We start from the raw sequence: 19,353 nt of genomic DNA on the forward strand, positions 1-19,353 counted from the left end.
CATTTATCCGGGCTTGGGACCGGCACCACAAGTACACAAAGTACACCCCTAATGGCTGGTTTAAACCCTGCTCTAGATCTACTGTCCTGTATGATCCTCTAGACCCTGAAGACATTTACACATACCCTTTAGCCTAGCCAAGATCTGCCAGTACATGTTTGTTTCTTTAGTTTTACATTGGCGCTATGAAGCTAATGTAGCTAACAAGTAATGAAAGCTTATTAGCATGCTGTTAGGTAGTAGAGTAAAGAAAAGAAACACAATGATACGAGTTCAACACAACTTGTATTTTCTTTACTGGAGTACACTGCATCACATACACTTCTCCGTTTTTCTTCTTCTCTTCTCTCTTTCCTCCTGCACTTACATAGTGACTCCTAGTGGAGGTTCTGATTTAGAACATAACATTTTCCTCTCACAAAAAGTATTATACCATCTAGAAAATAAGTATTGGTTACCAACCAAAAATGTAATTTTGATCTACTTAACTGGTGAACAGAGTGTTGCTAAAGTAAACATAAGCAAAACACGCAAAAAAACTAATCAGTCAGGTTTTATACCACAACACAACTAGTAGTGCATGACCGACTTTACTTGGTCACATAGTCCTTCAGCCATATGGGCTCCCGTCTAGCAGGTCTTTCAGTTCCAGTGTTGACAATACTGGGGCTTGGTTGTTGAATAGAACTGTTATGCTCTTCAGCAGACAAGCTGAATTCTGCAGGCAGCATAGCCAGACGTGAGGCGTCCCACACACGACCATCAGTGAGCTGGTAACTATGCGTTCCACTCTTCCGTGCAATTTGGAGAGGCTCAGTGAATCTTGACCTCCCTTTCTTCACATGAATTGGCTTTCTCAAACGCACAAAATTCCCTTCCTTGAACCTGGGTGTTTGCGCATGTCGCTTGGAATCTGTGTAGGTTTTAATTTTCTGTTGCTGTTCTTGCACTCGTTTTTGTAATTCCTCATTTTCTGGGCCCATCTCAGTCAGCTGGAGGACATTCAGCTTCATCCTCATCTGTCTTCTAAAAAGGAGTTCGAACAGAGATGTTCCAGTGGTTGCGTGAAGAGTAGCTCTATATGTTTGCAGAAATTTTGTGATGGATTCCTTCCATGGCTTCCTCTCTTTTTCTGCTGTGAGTATAGCATGCTTAAGAACTTTGTTTCATCTTTCAACAGCCCCATTTCCTTGAGGGTGATATATTGACGAGCGAATATGCTTAACATCTCTGTCCTTGAGAAACGAAGCAAACTCAGATGAGAGAAACTGTGACCCGTTATCTGTGACAAGCTCCTAAGGGTTCCCTTTCTGACTAAAGACAGAGCACTGAAAAGCAGTAACAGTGCGTGCAGTCACTTGTGGAGCAAACGCCACTTCTGGCCATTTGGAGTAGTAGTCTACCAATGTAAGAGCAAATTTGCACTCAGCAGGGTCAATTTCAAAAGGACCTACTATGTCCATGGCAAGTTTTTTCCAGGGGCCATCAGGGTACTCTACTGGAGTCAGCGGAGCAGGTGCCGTTCTTGCAGTCTTGTCATTCATTTGGCATGTCACACAGGCTGCAATGGTGGATTGCACAAGTGAGTCCATTCGAGGCCACCAATACAAGTCCCTCAATCTTTGTTTAGTTCTAACGATGCCCTGATGGATTTCATGAGCTAAACTGACCATGTGTGAACAAAGATTGAGTGGCACAAGCAGTCTGTGACTTCCCCGAAGTATCAAGTCCTTATGACTGGTGAGTTCATCCCTGACATGGAAATATGGAACCATGTCCACAGGTAAGTGTGAAGCTTTGGAAGGCCAACCACTTGTAATGTAAGTGCGTAGTGTACTTAACTCAGGAACAGAAGAGCAGGCAGCAGCAAAATACAGACACAGAGACAGCGGAGAGTAGTGTGGAGATGGCAGCCACAGTTTCAGGTTCGGCATCAAGGGTAGAGTCCTCTTTATTGGGTAGCAGCAGGCGTGAAAAGCAGTCAGCTGCTCGGTTGTCTACACCTCGCCTGTAAGCAATATCATAGTTAAAGCACAGAGGTCTGGCAGACCAGCGGGCAATTCTCAAGCCAGCACGTCCCATGCCTCTGGTGGCAGCAATGTGGTTAAAGCCTGATGATCTGTCTTTAACGTGAATTTTGTACGCCATAAGTACGTTCACCATCGCTCTGTAGTCCAGATACATGGCAATGTTTCTTTTTCCACCACTGAGTATTTCCTCTCTGTTGGTGTCAGTGCGCAAGAGGCAAAGGCCACAGTTTTCTCAGTGTTGTCTGGATGGAGCTGAGATAAAACTCCACCAATGCCATAGTCAGATGCGTCTGTTGAAACAATGGTAGGAAGGGCTGGGTCAAATAAAGCCAGCGCAGAATTCCTGTTAATGAGCTCTTTTACTTTCTGAAAGCTCTGTTGTGCTTTGTCAGTCCATTTGAAAGTAGTAGGCTCTCTTAGCACATCTCTCATTGGTTCGACAACTGAGGCGTAGTTCTGGATGAATTTAGCATACCAGGCTGTAAGGCCTAAGAATGACCTGAGCATTGGGGCATCAGAAGGCGCAGGAGCATCCCGTATGGCTTCAATGTGTGTTTCATCAGGCAGGATGCCATCTCTTCCTATAGTATGACCCAAGAAGGAAAGCTTCTCCTGACGAAAATCGCACTTTACTCTGTTCAGGTGTAAACCTGCATCTTGTAGCCTGTGTAACACTGCTTTCAGATGAGCATCATGGACCAAGGCTGAGGAACCATGAACGATTATGTCGTCTAAATAGCACTGGACACCAGGGAGACCTTTGAGAACAGTTGTCATTAGTTTTTGAAAAGCTGCTGGTGCTGAGGCTAATCCATAACATACTCACTTGTACCTGAAAAGGCCATCATGAGTAATAAAAGCAGTTCGGTCTCTGCTATCCTCATGCAATGGGACCTGGTGGTAAGCGTTCGCAAGGTCAATTGTAGAAAACATTGTAGAGCCCCGCAGCTGTGAAAATAGTTCTTCAGTTTGTGGTAGTGGGTAGCTGTCAACAACGACTGCTTTGTTAGGTTCTCTGAGGTCCACACACATCCTGATGCCACCAGACTTCTTCTGAGTCACGACGATTGGTGACACCCAAGGTGATGCATCGATTTTTTCAATTATGCCAGCTGCTTGGAGGGTTTTCAGCTCAGCAGATACTGCATCCCTCACAGAAAAGGGCAGACGACGGAGCCTCTGCTGGACAGGTGAAATGTCATCTCTCAGCTTTACTTTATGCACAAAGTTTTTCACACAGCCAAATACAGGCTCTGTAGGGCTTGACACTGCCAGCACACTAGATGCCGATGAATGGACTTTGATTCCTGAAATGCAGAGATTTAGTGCTGTTATTAAGTCCAGGCCCAGCAAAGGGCTTCCTGTTTTCACAATGTAGAATGTAGCTGGTACTGAAAATCCATCATGAAATGCAAGTGTGTTCATTCATCCCAACACAGGCAGACTCTTTTGAGTATGTCACCAAGCTCACATCAGTCTGTGCAAGTGGTGTGTCATGAAAGTGTTCTTTGTACAAGTTCTCTGGCAACAAGGAAACAGACGACCCAGTATCCACAATCAATTCAAATGGCTGTGTACCTGATGATGTGCTTAGTTCAACAGTACAAATGATTTTATTCGGAGCAAGGTCTGCATTTGTCATGTAAAGCACAGTAAGCTCAGGTACTTCAATTTCTCTGTTTGTGGGCAGAGCAGCAAAGTGTCGAAGTTTTCCACATGTTTTGCAAGTTTTGTTAAGAGCTGGGCACTGTTGTGAATTTGCTAGATGAGTGTCTGAGTTACAGCGATAGCACCTGTGTGATGTTTGTCGAGTTGTTGCCTTATCTTGTCCTGATGTAGTTTTAGCACGTTGGGGGTTGTGAATTTTCTTTCTCACATGGATCCTCTGAACTGGAACTTCTGCTGATTTTGTCAGTTCAGTAGCATTTGCAATGGCATACTCTACTTGGGTAGCAATCTGCACTGCTTTTTCTAATGTTAGATCAGGTTCCATCAGCAAACGCTCCCGAATCCTGTTACTGTACGCCTTTTTAACAATTTGGTCTCTAAGCATTTCCTCCTCTTTGTCTCCAAAAGCACACAGTGAAAGAACATCACATTATGAGGCTACATACTGCGCAATGGGTTCATCGTCTTTGTTCTCTCTGTCGGAATTCATGTCTTTCAGCAATTACGTTCACTTTTGGAATAAAGTGTGATTTCAAGGCAGAGAGCGCAGTAGCATACGTAGTACCTGTGTTAGGAAGTGTGTAGAAAAGTCTTTGAGCTTCTGTGCCGAGGCAGTGAAGTAATGTAGCACACTTACGGGTATCTGGCCATTTGTCCCCCTCCGCACGGATTACAAGCAGGTAATTCTCAAACATTTGCAGCCACATACTGAACGGAAGCGTCAGCACGCCGGGAAACTGAAGGAATGGTGGGGGCAGGGGAACGGCCATCCTCATCCCCAAATTGTTAGGTAGTAGAGTAAAGAAAAGAAACACAATGATACGAGTTCAACACAACTTGTATTTTCTTTACTGGAGTACACTGCATCACATACACTTCTCCGTTTTTCTTCTTCTCTTCTTCTTTCTTTCCTCCTGCACTTACATAGTGACTCCTAGTGGAGGTTCTGATTTAGAACATAACACATGCCAATCAGCATTGTGCAAGATTTGTGCTCAGTCATGGGCTGGAGGTTAGGGAACCAGCATTGTGACCGGAAGGTCGCCGGTTTGATCCCCAGAGCCGACAGCACATGACTGAGGTGTCCTTGAGCAAGACACCTAATCCCCAACTGCTCCCCGGGCACTGCGGATTGGGCTGCCCACCGCTCTGGGCAAGTGTGCTCACTGCCCCCTAGTGTGTGTGTGTTCACTAGAGCATATGTGGTATTTCACTTCACAGATGGGTTAAATGCAGAGGTGAAATCCCCCCATTGTGGGACTAATAAGGGTCTCATAATGTAAGTTATCTTAAATAGACTTACTCATGTGGTTTCTGACACTGAATGACATGCTGTTTTCTCTGAACATGGACAATTGTACATCATATAGCTAAAAACAGTGGCAGCAGCCATCTTGAATCATCAATTTAGTCTGTATTCTGTTCCATTTTGAGGTAAGTACAAAATTGGCCAGGAGAGTTTGCTCTTTGCACTTGAGCTAAAGGTAGTAAAAAGGATAATAATTCCTCTCCACATCAGTGTCTCTCCCTTGAGCAAGAGAACCATGGTCAGTAATACTAACTAGACGCTTTCACTTAGTGGTTATATTGTGCCGGATGCAGTTTTTTTTTTTTTTTTTTTTAGCATTTTTTCATTTTCAGAAGGTTCTCAGGCTTTAGTGCTATGCAAGGTTATTACAAAGCAAGGCCTTGGTGTGCAGAGTGCACAAAGAAGCCAATTACACTGCAGTGATGTGGATTCACTCGAATCTACCGCTTCATTTCTGCTCACCTGATCCCCAGTAGACTGCTTAGAGTGTAAAACCACACCAGAGGAAAAGCTTTTTCAAGGTTTAAAGTGCTACGGCACATTCACAACTGATGAGATAGAATGTAAAAGGAAAGGCCTTTTATGTCTAAGTGGAGAAACCTGCTCAACCAGGGTGTTGAACAAGTTGTTTGGATTTTCTGACATTGATGTGATGTCTTAGAGGGCTAAAGTAGGCCTAAATATATTCTCTGCCCTGAAGGCACAGTGGAAAATGTGTACGTTATCCCATAGTGAGGATTTAGAGAAAACGTCTTTAATTGCCTTTAATTTAAATACCTTTAATTACAGTATCCTGCCTTCCGCCTGATGACTGCTGGGATAGGCTCCAGCACCCCTCCGCGACCCTGAGGGAGAAGTGGCTTAGAAATGGATAGATGGATAATTACAGATATGCACTTAATCTGAGCTACAAGAACTGCTTAAACCTACACACACTGACCACTTCATTAGAAACACTGACCATATAGATCCACTATATGGGTGGACAAATTGCAGACTATACCTGCTTGTTGCTACACAATTTGTCAGCCCCCCTCTACATTGTTCATGATACCCTATATCCTAAATCCTATTATACCACATTCCCATTGGTCAGTTTCTCCCTCCAGGATAGCTGTTGTCCAGATATTATTTGGGTGGTGGATAATTTTCAGCACAGCAGTGACACTGACATGGTAGTGTGTGTGACCAGTGTCCAAACTGTACGCTGGCTTTGGGGTGGAGTGTGTTGTGCTGTTGGGGGTGGTCAAAATTTTGGCCCTGGTTTGAGTGTCAGTTTTAGCTCTGGATAACATATTGAGGTTTTCTAATGGTCACATGATTAAGACAAAGATTACACATGGGAGAAAATTTGTGAGTGTTTCTGCAAAACAGGCAAATTTACTACACTTCAAAAAATATTTTGAAAACCAGCCAAATTCAGACTTAATTTTGTAAGTGAAAATGTTTATCTCATATTTTCTTGGCCATGTAAGGCTCGAGTTGGGTAGCAGACTGGGACACTTACAAAATTATCCAGATAGAATGCTGTGTTTTAGCCATATATTTAATATTTAAGATCCTGTTTGTTGTTTGGTTTTAGGCAGGAAAGGTTACATTATTTATATATATATATATATATATATATATATATATATATGTGTGTGTGTGTGTGTGTGTGTGTGTGTGTGTGATTTACATAGAAACATCTGTTTTTCTTTTTTTCATTTTTTAATGATGTGGTTTATGAGGCATGCCAATCAACATGTTGGTGTGCAGCTCCTTAAATTAAATGCAATAAATTGAATACACTTGAATATACTGAAACAGTTCCACAACTTGGCTGAGCCCCAGATTTATACAGGTCCAACCAATGCCCTTGGTGTGCTCTCTTATATTGGCCAACTCACTCCTCACAGGATGATCGCACTCAAAACAGCTGTCTGATGTATCACAGCGATTGTGTAACACACAATCAGGTGAAGGTCCACAGATCCTTTTAAAAATCAAACAATCAAACTATATAACATGACACAGTACAATACAGGATTATCTAACAACTATGAGACAAAAAATATCAGTTGTTACATGTATTGAAGTAAAATACAGCTCCTGAATATTTAAATGGTAAACACACACATAAAATCTATTATCACACCCATACAACCACATACAACATAGAAAAAGCTAACATCTCCATACCTTTAGATAAAACCACTGTGCAGAAACCAACTAAGAAACCTCTGACCACAGAGCCGGATGGATGTTTTGGGGTCTCCCTACATGTTCCCATGGTTTAATGTTTCTCTGGTCCTTTATATTCTCACTGAAACGTCTAGGAAATTCCTCTACGTTTCCAGGAGGCTCTTTGTCATTTTGGAAACAGCCCTGTATTTCCAAGGTCCTATATTCCCAGTATAAGATGTTCCCTCATTAACGAATTGACATGGAAAAAAGTTTCATGTTCCCATGCTGCCTCAATCATATCTCCTCAAGATTAAGCTGTCAGTGAATTTTATTTTAACTCACACACAACCCTGGGTGGTCCCTAGCCCTGCCCTCCACAATAAGAGTCCTTAACAAAATGAACCAAATAAGTAAATAACTTAAAACCAACATGGACCACATCTCTCGAACTATCTAGAGCCCAGGCATGCTCTGACATCACAATATAAACATCAGAACATAGAACCCTTGGAACATATGACCCTGTGAAAACAGGGCCCTGGGAACATAGGTACGCTCCAGTGGCAGCATCACCTATTAGTGATACTGATGTGTGTAAAAATCCCCAGCGCCACCAAGTCAGTGCTGAGAATGATCCACTACCCAAATAATACGCTGTCAGTGGTGGTCAAACTTCTGTAGCAGTAAACCTCTGATACAATGGCTAGTATAGCTACAAAGAAGGTGGACATAGCTGGCAAGTGAAATAAGACTTGAAATATAAATGGATGGCAGTGACATCACAACGTTTTAACACTTGTGAAAAGTCTTGCACTTTGAAACCAGTTAGGCCATAAATCTTTACAGGCGCTTCATAAAACCCAGCGTTTGGTGCGTAGTTCGCGTTAGATCCAGCTCGCTCTGAGTGTTTAAGCACAGTGGCCTCTGGCTGCCTGCTCAGGTACTGTCAAGATCAGCCATTTTCGAGTTATTGGGGAAAGTTCAAGCTGCAGAAACGTCACTGGAGTTGCTGCAAGCAGCTGAGCTGGATCCAGCAGCACTGGAGCTCAGACAGGAAACTCACACTGGATCTCTTACTCTAAGCAGAAGAGCGCACAGAAACTTTCCCCCAGCATGAGGATCTTTAAAGCGTCTGCTTTCAGACACCGCTTTAACTTTACCAGCTGCTTACACAGTAAACGCAGCCACGCGCAGGAGCACAGCTTCACCTTCGCGCGATCAAGCTGTTTCCGAGGGCTGGATGGGTCAGGGTCACGTGACTGGTGGCAGTTGGGGTTAAAAGTGAAGACAGGGGGTATTTGGACCGTAAATGGGGGGACAAGGTGGGTCAGCTCGAGCGCAGCGCGAGCTCAGACGTATGACGAGGCGTTTAGAGGGGCGCGAGAGGAACTCGAGAGATTCTGGAGCCAAGCGGCGCGCGGAGTGAGCTGGTGCACGCGCTGGGAGAAAACGCTGGACAACACACACGCAGTGTTCCCCAAATGGTGAGCGGGTGGTGGTGTGTGTGTGACTATGGAGTCCCGGGTTGGTGAGAGAGGGTGTGTTTCGGAGTGAGCGTGTGTGTATGTGTAAGGGTGGGAGTGTTTGGGGGGCGGGGGAGTGAGTTGGGTTCTTTTGTGACAGAAACTTTAGGGCCTAAAGGATTAACAGAGTCAGAGACAGTGTGCTTCTGAGAAACTGCTGAATATTTGGTGCGCTTTAGCGACCCCCAGCGGCGACCTGAATCAGTCTCTTTATGCTTATGAAGCCGACAGTCCAACAGGTTTACTCGTTAATAAAAACAGGAAATAATGAATCCGTGTCCGTTTAAAGTTTTTGAGCATGACTTCGTTTTTTTAAGTACACCACAGATGTCACCTCCAGTATAGTACACTTCTACCAATAGCAGCAACAGCACTTCATCCAGTTTGGAATTTGTTGCTGGGCGCATTCCTGGTCATCATACTACCTTGATGGGGAAAGAACATTTCAGTTACTCCTGACTACCATGGGCATTAGGCCATTTTAACCCCCCTCAACCATGTCTAAGTAAATGTACGTAACTCATTAAAATAATCCATAATTTCGTCTCATTCGTTCTTCATAATTCAGTGTTGTTACTCTGTAACTGTGGTAGAACTCAGGTATGGAGGTCTGTATTACTGTATAAGTGTGGTAGAACTCAGGTTGGATGTCTGTGTTACTGTATATGTGTGATTGAACTCAGATGTGGATGTCTGAGCTACTGTAACTGTGGTGGAACTTGGGTATGGATGTCTGTATTACTGTATATGTGTGGTAGAACTCAGGTATGGATGTCTGTATTACTGTATAAGTGTGGTAGAACTCAGGTATGGATGTCTGTATTACTGTATATGTGTGGTAGAACTCAGGTATGGATGTCTGTATTACTGTATAAGTGTGGTAGAACTCAGGTATGGATGTCTGTATTACTGTATAAGTGTGGTAGAACTCAGGTATGGATGTCTGTATTACTGTATATGTGTGGTAGAACTCAGGTATGGATGTCTGTATTACTGTATAAGTGTGGTAGAACTCAGGTATGGATGTCTGTATTACTGTAACTATGGTAGAACTCAGGTGTGGATGTTTGTTACTGTATTAGTGTGGTACAACTCAGGTATGGATCTCTGTATTACTGTAACTGGTAGAACTCGGGTATAGATGTCTGTTACTGTGTAGGTTTGGCACTCAAACGTGTAATGTTGAACTACATCAATCCTGCCTGCTGCTTGTCACTGCTGTTGGCGCCAGGTTTTTTACATCACCAGCCGGATACCAACTTCATATTATTATGTATTGAAGTAAAAAGAAAATTAGGGGTATCCAAGGGCCTATCCGTCTTGCATGCTGGTGGTGTATCATTCATAACTCTTCCATCCTCTGTCATAGGTTTGTTGGGGGAGAACTGAACATGTGCTTTAATGCCGTGGATCGTCATGTGGAGGCGGGTAGAGGAGATCAGCCGGCCATTATTCACGACAGCCCAGTTACTGGAACTAAACAGATCATCACCTACAGAGAGCTGCAAGATCAGGTAAAACACCAGCACACACAAATCACTGCAGGCCAGGGCTGGATTTTCCAAAAACATCAGATTCTTAAATGGTTTAGTAAGCATTACACTGAACACTCTCTCTGTGATTTAAGATGATTTTAACACTGATTGATTTGGAAAACTGTGTCAGTGATCTTTTACCTTTTTAAATAGTTTAACACAGGTTTTAAATCATACCTGAATTGTGGTTAATGAACTGTGTGGATTGTCTTAGGAAAATATTTTTTATAGTTTGTTGTGGTTTTCCAGCTGTAAGTGACCAGACGGGATAAACACACCAAAACAGGTTGCTGTTTAAAAAAAAAACAATAACAAAAAACTAAAAAACTAATACCTAATATACTTGTGTGTGTGTGTGTGTGTGTGTGAGTGTGTGTGTGTGTATATATATATATATATATATATATATATATATATATATATATATATATATATATATATATATATATATATATATATATATATATTGGGTGCCCTGATCAACTTGCATGATGTGTTGATTTTCAAGGTGAACATAAGTTAACACACACTGTATGTATATGTATATGTGCGTGTCCTGTAAAGTTACCTTTTTGGAGATACAAGGTTTTTTTTCTGACAACAGCAATATAATAAGAAAAACAAAATTAAGACTTTGGAGTGGGCTAGTCAAAGTACTGACTTGAATCCAATTGAGATGCTGTGGCATGATCTTAAAAAGGTGGTTCATGCTCAGAAACCCTCCAATGTGGCTGAATTACAACAATTCTGCAAAGAAGAGTGGGCTAAAATTCCTCCACACTGCTGTAAAAGACTCATTGCCAGTTGCCGCAAATGCTTGATTGCGGTTGTTGCTGCTAAGGGTGGCACAACCAGTTATTAGGTATAGGGGGCAATCACTTTTTCACACAGGGCCCTGTAGGTTTGGATTTCTTTCTCCCTTAATAAAAGACCTTCATTGATAAACTGCATTTTGTGTTTAGTTGTGTTATCTTTGTCTAATATTTACTTTTGTTTGGTGATCTGCAACATTTAAGTGTGACATGCAAAAGAATAAGATAGTAACTTATATATACACTGCTCAAAAAAATAAAGGGAACACTAACACATCCTAGATCTGAATGAATGAAATATTCTCATTGAATACTTTGTTCTGTACAAAATTGAATGTGCTGACAACAAAATCACACAAAAATCATCAATGGAAATCAAATTTATTAACCAATAGAGGCCTGGATTTGGAGTCACACACAAAATTAAAGTGGAAAAACACACTGCAGGCTGATCCAACTTTGATGTAATGTCCTCAAAACAAGTCAAAATGAGGCTCAGTATTGTGTGTGGCCTCCATGTGCCTGTATGACCTCCCTACAATGCCTGGGCAGCTCCTGATGAGGTGGCAGATGGTCTCCTGAGGGATCTCCTCCCAGACCTGGACTAAAGCATGGAGCGAGACATGATGTCCCAGATGTGCTCAATCGGATTCAGGTCTGGGGAATGGGCGGGCCAGTCCATAGCTTCAATGCCTTAATCTTGCAGGAACTGCTGACACACTGCCACATGAGGTCTAGCATTGTCCTGCATTAGGAGGAACCCAGGGCCAACCACACCAGCATATGGTCTCACAGGGGGTCTGAGGATCTCATCTCGGTACCTAATGGTAGCCCTCCAAAGAAATGCCACCCCACACCATTATTGACCCACTGCCAAACCGGTCATGCTAAAGAATGTTGCAGGCAGCAGATCGCTCTCCACGGCGTCTAGAGACTCTGTCACGTCTGTCACATGTGCTCAGTGTGAACCTGCTTTCATCTGTGAAGAGCACAGGGCGCCAGTGGCGAATTTGCCAATCCTGGTGTTCTCTGGCAAATGCCAAGCATCCTGCACGTTGTTGGGCTGTGAGCACAACCCCCATCTGTGGATGTCGGGCCCTCATACCATCCTCATGGAATTGGTTTCTAACCGTTTGTGCAGACCCATGCACATTTGTGGCCTGCTGGAGGTCATTTTGCAGGGCCTCCATCCTGGATGAGCTGCACTACCTGAGCCACTTGTGTGGGTTGTAGAGTCCGTCTCATGCTACCACGAGTGTGAAAGCACCACCAACATTCAAAAGTGACCAAAACATCAGCCAGAAAGCATCGGTACTGAGAAGTAATCTGTGGTCCCCACCCGCAGAACCACTCCTTTATTGAGTGTGTCTTGCCACTGGCGCCCTGTGCTCTTCACAGATGAAAGCAGGTTCACACTGAGCACATGTGACAGACGTGACAGAGTCTGGAGACGCCATGGAGACGCCATGGAGAGCGATCTGCTGCCTGCAACATCATTTAGCATGACCGGTTTGGCAGTGGGTCAATAATGGTGTGGGGTGGCATTTTATTTACACACACACACACACACACACACACACACACACACACACACACACACACACACACACACAGTGGGGGGGAAAAAAGTATTTATTCAGTCACCAATTGTGCAAGTTCTCCCACTTAAAAAGATGAGAGAGGCCTGTAATTGACATCATAGGTAGACCTCAACTATGAGAGACAAAATGAGGAAAAAAAAAATCATAAAATCACATTGTCTGATTTTTAAAGAATTTATTAGCAAATAATGGTGGAAAATAAGTATTTGGTCAATAACAGTGTCAATAACAGTAATTTGTGTGTTTATGTAGTTTCTGTTCGTTTATGTAATTTCCAGTCAAAACAGCCAGTTAGATTAAAGCTTCCAACACTAAGTATAATGGTTTAAAAAGAGACACACACTTTCACACAAACTACCCAAACACACCTTAGCTGCCTTCAGACTTCTTTCTCATGTGCATCTACAATGACAAAAAGAAATATTTCTGAGGAGATTAGATTTAAGGTGATCCACCTGCATAAAGAAAGGAAAAGACAAAGGAAAAGTTTCCAAAGCTAGAGTTCATGAATCAGATAAACAGTACTTACAGCTTTCGTCTTTGAGAGATAGTAATGTTTGCTGCTGCTGCTGCTTTGGATTTTGTGAAATGTCATGAAGTCGCAATTACAAAACTCTGCAAAGGGCATACATTTAAACAATCGGAGAGGAATAAAAACAGAGAGAGGAGAGAAGAGAGAAAGATGAATGGAGCCTGACTAGATAGTAAAAAATGCAAAGCAACAGAATGAACATCTATGCATGTTCTCTGTGTGTACTATTTACACTTTAAGCCCTTACTGAGGAAAGGAAAAAGAAACAGATGGAATATTTTCAGTAGAACAATGAAACTGCACATCTAGATTAATGAGTCTACATTTGAAATTTGTGAGAAGTAGAAAATGCAACCAGCTGAATCAAGACTGAGCTTCTGAGGAGAAAATATCCTTGCAGATTTGTTTAAAAAATCTGAACGCATATCTCCTGGAAAGAATTGAAGCAGGATGAAACAAGGCTGGATTAAATACTGAATATTTTGACATTTATATTTAGATATTGAGGATTCTGTGTAGTTTTCTGTTAAACCTTTTTTTTTTTTTTTTTTTTTTTACAGTTTTGCGCAACACTCTATGTTTGTTTGGTGTCAAAAAATTGTATGTGTGCATGCCCATAGGTGTCAAGGTTGGCAGGAGTGCTGGTGAAGCATGGAGTCAAAAAAGGTGATCTGGTGGTGATCTACATGCCGATGATTCCCCAGGCCATGTTCACCATGCTTGCCTGTGCTCGCCTTGGAGCCCCCCATAGCCTCATTTTCGGGGGCTTTGCCTCCAAAGAGCTCTCTATCCGCATCGACCACGCAAAGGTTGGCTTCACTTCACACCCTTAATCAGCAGCTATACATACATTGACTACCCTGAACAGCTATACATGCAATGATTACACATACTAATTTGCCTTTTGATGAGATCAAAACATCAGCATTCAAAGTATTAAACTGCGTTGTTTACATTTGTCTCTTGATTTTTTTTTATTGCCATATTACTATTAGAAAAAATAGAAATAGCTAATAAACCATTTTACAGTTTTTACAGTATGAAAAACGACATAATTAAACATCTTTTGTTGATTTTCTAAATGAAAATAATTTATTTGCCAAGTTCAACATATTGGGGAAAATAAAACATAAAACATCAAATGTGCCATATCCTTTGCACAGGCCAAGTTTTATGTTTATTTTCCCCATATGTAATATGTAATGCAGTAATTGTGTGTTAATGTGCAGAGGGACGTTCCCTGTAGAGGATGTTTTTTTTGTTTTCACTGTGAAAAACAACAAAACATGTAATTTGCCCGGGGTACATTGCATTTGATTTATCATTAAAGGCTATAAAAAGAGTAAAGCAAGATTGTGCTTTTTTTCCAATGGAACATAATTTGACTCTGAAAAAGTTAAATGTTTGAGTGCCATGTGATGTCACTGGCTAACCTCCATACACAACAAGCAGTCTAGTTTGTGAATAGTGCTGCCATATTTAACCAGATTACTTAACCTGTAAAATGAAACAATATGAAGGAAAATCTGTTTGAATGTCTTTTACGAGTTTTGAATTGTTCATAATGACTAGACACAATCATTACTCAAATCATACTACTAAGAATTTCCGTTATAACCAGTGGCGCACCGTGACTATTAGAGCTGGGCCTTTAATTTGGGCCACAAATGTCTGTCAAAATGAGGAAAAACCCACCTCAATGCTAATGCTAACTTCTGCCAGTATCCTTATGGGATTCTGGTTGTTTCCTATATTATTAGATTGTAGTAGACTTGCTGTAGTACACTTTCTGATGAGCCTGAAGTTAGCTTCTAATTTGAGTCTTCCATTCCACTGCATTTAGGCACCAAGCTGCAGCTGGTGCATCATATAAAGTGCAGATATCTTAAACTTTTAAAAGACATTACATGTTATGTTATGTTAGTATGTAACAGTAAAGCAACAGTAGTACTGTAACACTTGCAGAGATTAAATACAAGCATGAATCTGTGGAATAAAATTGACAAAAAATGACAAACATGCATTTTTTGATTTTGCTAATTGTAGAATGCCCAGAGTGTTGTGCTATCCTAATGCTAATGTTAATATTAACTTTGCATTCTGTTGCAGCCCAAGCTGTTAGTTACAGCATCGTTTGGCATTGAACCAGGTCGGAGGGTGGCGTATATTCCTCTAGTGGAGAAGGCACTGGAGCTCAGCAGCTACAAACCACACAAAGTCCTTGTTTACAGCCGACCTGGGATGGTGAGACCCTCACACACACTTGAATGGCCTCATGTGCACTCTAATAACGTCATAACATACAGGACCTATTGTACTTGGTTTGTATACTGCCGTCTTCAGTTGGACACATTCTGTCTGTGTGTTTTGTACTGGTGCATGAATCTGAATGTGCAGTTTATTGGCTGCTCTTAAGGAAAACACAGAATGTGCTTCTCTCTTATGCCAAATCATGAGAGGATCACACAGAAAGTGGGTGAAGATGTTACAAGTGTGGCTGACTACATGTTTTGCTCTATGTACTAAAGTTTGAGCAACTTACTACAGCTGATTTTGTGATGATTTTTAAGGTAGAAATTTACATTAGTTTCTCCAAAGCATGTTGTTGGTAGATTTTCTGTAACAATGGTAACAGACAAGTGGCTAGATGGAGACACAAGCTTTTAAGCATGTTCTATAAAAACATTTTATCAACACTGTAATGCTTTTTCAGCTCTCAGGTTCATGGATGTATGTGAGAAGACGCAGTACATAGTATGCTGTCATGTGGCTGCTTATATGTGCAAGCAGTCACTTCTATTGTTTCTTAAAGTCTGATTTCTTTGCAATTATACCCCTGTGGATTATTTTGGTGGGTAAGAACACTGCAGCCTTTTCATCAAGGAACTTGTGTTTTGTCTAGAGTTTTGTTGATTGCTCGACTATTTCACTGCACCTTTTGAACCCTATACCTCAAGACCTAAAGAGTGTTGCCCTCTGTGCAGCCTTAGTATATCAAACATTAATTTTAGACACATTGCAGTTGCATATTATCAAGGCACTGCACCAATGCTCATGCATACATCTGGCCCCCAGTCTCTACAAACTACAGCGCTGCGACCCTCACACGCACTCCAATCTCTAGAAACTGCAGCACTCAAGTCTGGGTACAAGTCTTTTTCTGAGGACTGGGAAAATTCTTTACTGGCGCACATTTTCACGTTTGATTCTTTCCATTAACACCTTAAACTGTAGAGGTTTGTATGTGGGTCCACACTTTGATTCCTCACTCTCTTGACTAGACACTTGCATAGTAGATACTGAGTAATTCTTAGTAGATACTTAATCATTTACAGTATTTAGTGATTTATTTATTGTAGTTACTGTAATAGTTATTATAGTAGTTACATTAAAAAATTTAAGGGTAAAAAAAAATTCCATTCATATACCAATATAATTAAAAATAGTATGATCTATGGTTGTTTTAGTTAAATTATCCTGCTGGTGTTGTGAGAGAATGAAAGTGTATATGTGTCTTTTTCTTGTGTATTTGTGCTTTTCAATTGCTTGTTTTGAAGCTGATTTGTGAGGAGCCTGCGTTAAGGGGGGCATTCATTTTGCCGTAGTGCAGCTGTCAATTACTCTAATAACACTGCCACTTCAAGCTGACATTTTGGCCGCCGAACTGAATCTGAAGCACCTCTTAAAACCAAAACACACACGCGCGCACACACACACACATACACATACACACACACACACACACACACACACACACACACACACACACACACACACACACACACACACACACACAGACACACAGATCTCTCTATATCTGTTAATTGAAAAATCAAGCAAGAGTTTTTCCTCTTAAACAAAATGTAGTCCATCAGCTAAGGCATGTGTGCTGTCCTAAGTATGCTTCTTATTTTTACACTGGAACTACAAGGCTAATGTAGTTGATAAGTAATGGAAGCTTATTTCCTACTAATTTGCATGGTGCTAACTGCATGCCTGAACTATTACCCACTCATCTCGCGTTGTGTTGAATAGTTACGTGATCTCATATAGACTTACTTAAGTGGCTTCTGATACCGTATGACATACTGTTATCTAAGAAGTATGAACAAAATTTCAGCTTTATGATGCTGTTTTAAGGTACACTTTTTATTGCCAAAAGTATTCACTCACCCATCCAAATCCAGTCGTGAAATTTCCTCACTACTAAATATTCCACAGTCAACTGTCAGTTGTATTATAACAAAGTGGAAGCGATTGTGAACGACAGCAGCTCAGCCACGAAGTGGTCGGCCACGTAAAATGAAAGAGTGGGGTCAGTGGATACTGAGGCGCATAGTGCGCAGAGGTCACCAACTTTCTGCAGAGCCAATCGCTACAGACCTCCAAATTTCATGTGGCCTTCAGATCAGCTCAAGAACAGCATAGAGAGCTTCATGGGATGGGTTTCCATGGCCCAGCAGCTGCATAGTAGAAGCCTTACATCATCAAGCGCAATACAAAGCGTTGAATGCAGTGGTGTAAAGCGCCGCCACTGGACTCTAGAGCAGTGGAGACGTGTTCTCTGGAGTGACCAATCATGCTTCTCCATCTGGCAATCCGATGGACAAGTCTGGGTTTGGCGGTTGCCAGGAGACGGTACTTGTCTGACTGCATTGTGCCAAGTGTAAAGTTTAGTGGAGGGGGGATTATGGTGTAGGGTTGTTTTTCAGGAGTTGGGCTCGACCCCTTAGTTCCAGTGAAAGGAACTCTTAATGCTTCAGGAGACCAAGAGATTTTGGACAATTTCATGCTCTCAATTTTGTGGGAACAGTTTGGGGACGGCCCTTTCCTGTTCCAACATGACTGCCCTGAGTCCTGACCTCAACCCAATAGAACACCTTTGGGATGAATTAGAGTGGAGCCTGCAAGCCAAATGGTCAAATATTCCCATAAACACACTCCTAACCCTTGTGGAAAGTCTTCCCAGAGGAGTTATAGGCTGTTATAGCTGCAAATGGTGGGCCAACCTCATATTAAACCCTATGGATTAAAAATGGGATGCTACTCAAGTTCATATGCGTGTGAAGGCAGACGAGTGAATATTTTTGGCAATATAGTGCATGTCAACATACTTTTGTCCATGTTTATAGATATGTTCTGCATTAGAAACCACATACGTCTATTTAACATGACTTTCTTAGCTGATTTGAATATCTTTAGGGGTAAAATTTTGTAGTTTATGTAATGTACGTCATGGAAATCTTACAGTAACTTGCATTAAGTAACAGGCTTAAATAAATTCTTCTCCTGTAAAGTTACCATTTTGGAGAAATATGGTTTTATTCAGATGGAAAATATATACAAACAAAACTTAGTTAAATACAATTATAGAATAAATAAGAAAACAGGAAGAATTTCCTACTGCACAGTATTTATTACAGTTATATATTTATATAATAACAACTTATTGTAATAATCAAATCAGATTAAAACATTTAAAAATGCATCAAGAAATAAATAAAAGCAAATTGTACATATGCAGCTTTACATTACAGCTGTATATGCATATAATTAAATAAATATAATAAAACTAATATACAAATAAAATAATCAAAATAAAGAAAACACTTTAAATTAATAACTGAATAAAATTATTTTAAAATGAATACATAAAAAAATGCATAAGTAGATAAGAACAGTGATTCCAGTGTTTATTATAGGTAGCTGATTTGTCCTGTTTCATTTTCCTTTTCCGTGTTCATTTAGGAGAGAGTGTCCATGTCCTCAGGTTTAGGGCTGGACTGGGATGAAGAGATGACCTCTGCTCAGCCTCAGGAGTGCGTGCCTGTTCCTGCTGATCACCCTCTGTATGTGCTCTACACCTCTGGCACCACAGGCACACCCAAGGTGAACACTCTGCACACACACCATCACATGGCTGCATACAATCATCTCCTCCATCAGCTTGGGAGATTCTCCTCTCATCAAAAAAGGCATTCAAGCATTTGTACATACATTTATGACAACCATTGTGAAAGTGTCATTTGACAGAACTGGTCTTCAGGACACGTCAGTTTTATTTGTCACAGCAGAACTGAAGCAGTTCTCAATATTGTATTAATGTAGAATCACCAACATTTGAATTCTTTCTCTTAAACTTCTTACCCCAGGAAAAAGGGGAAGATCAACATCGCC

The 19,353-nt window shown here is 41.4% G+C and overlaps 2 protein-coding genes across 2 annotated transcripts in view; one reads left to right on the forward strand and one right to left on the reverse strand.

The window, feature by feature from the left end:
- Positions 1 to 343: 343 nt before the first annotated feature.
- On the reverse strand, positions 344 to 4,568 carry LOC119263104 (uncharacterized protein K02A2.6-like). The gene is made up of 2 exons (XM_037537246.1): positions 4,336 to 4,568; positions 344 to 3,337 (listed from the first exon to the last, which is right to left on the reverse strand). Exons 1-2 carry the CDS (start codon positions 4,472 to 4,474, stop codon positions 2,853 to 2,855), a joined length of 624 nt encoding a protein of 207 aa, XP_037393143.1. The 5' UTR covers positions 4,475 to 4,568; the 3' UTR covers positions 344 to 2,852.
- A 3,567-nt stretch (positions 4,569 to 8,135) lies between these two features.
- Positions 8,136 to 19,353, forward strand: part of acss3 (acyl-CoA synthetase short chain family member 3) — a 40,772-nt gene continuing 29,554 nt past the window's right edge. Inside the window, exons 1-5 of the mRNA XM_017709123.2 lie at positions 8,136 to 8,657; positions 10,066 to 10,210; positions 13,797 to 13,985; positions 15,286 to 15,420; positions 18,925 to 19,065. Of these exons, the coding sequence (XP_017564612.1) occupies positions 8,287 to 8,657; positions 10,066 to 10,210; positions 13,797 to 13,985; positions 15,286 to 15,420; positions 18,925 to 19,065 (981 nt within the window). The 5' untranslated portion in view covers positions 8,136 to 8,286. The remainder of the gene's footprint in view (positions 8,658 to 10,065; positions 10,211 to 13,796; positions 13,986 to 15,285; positions 15,421 to 18,924; positions 19,066 to 19,353) is intronic.

Source organism: Pygocentrus nattereri, chromosome 1, assembly GCF_015220715.1.
Source record: "Pygocentrus nattereri isolate fPygNat1 chromosome 1, fPygNat1.pri, whole genome shotgun sequence".
In the NCBI taxonomy this organism is placed as follows: Eukaryota; Metazoa; Chordata; class Actinopteri; order Characiformes; family Serrasalmidae; genus Pygocentrus; species Pygocentrus nattereri.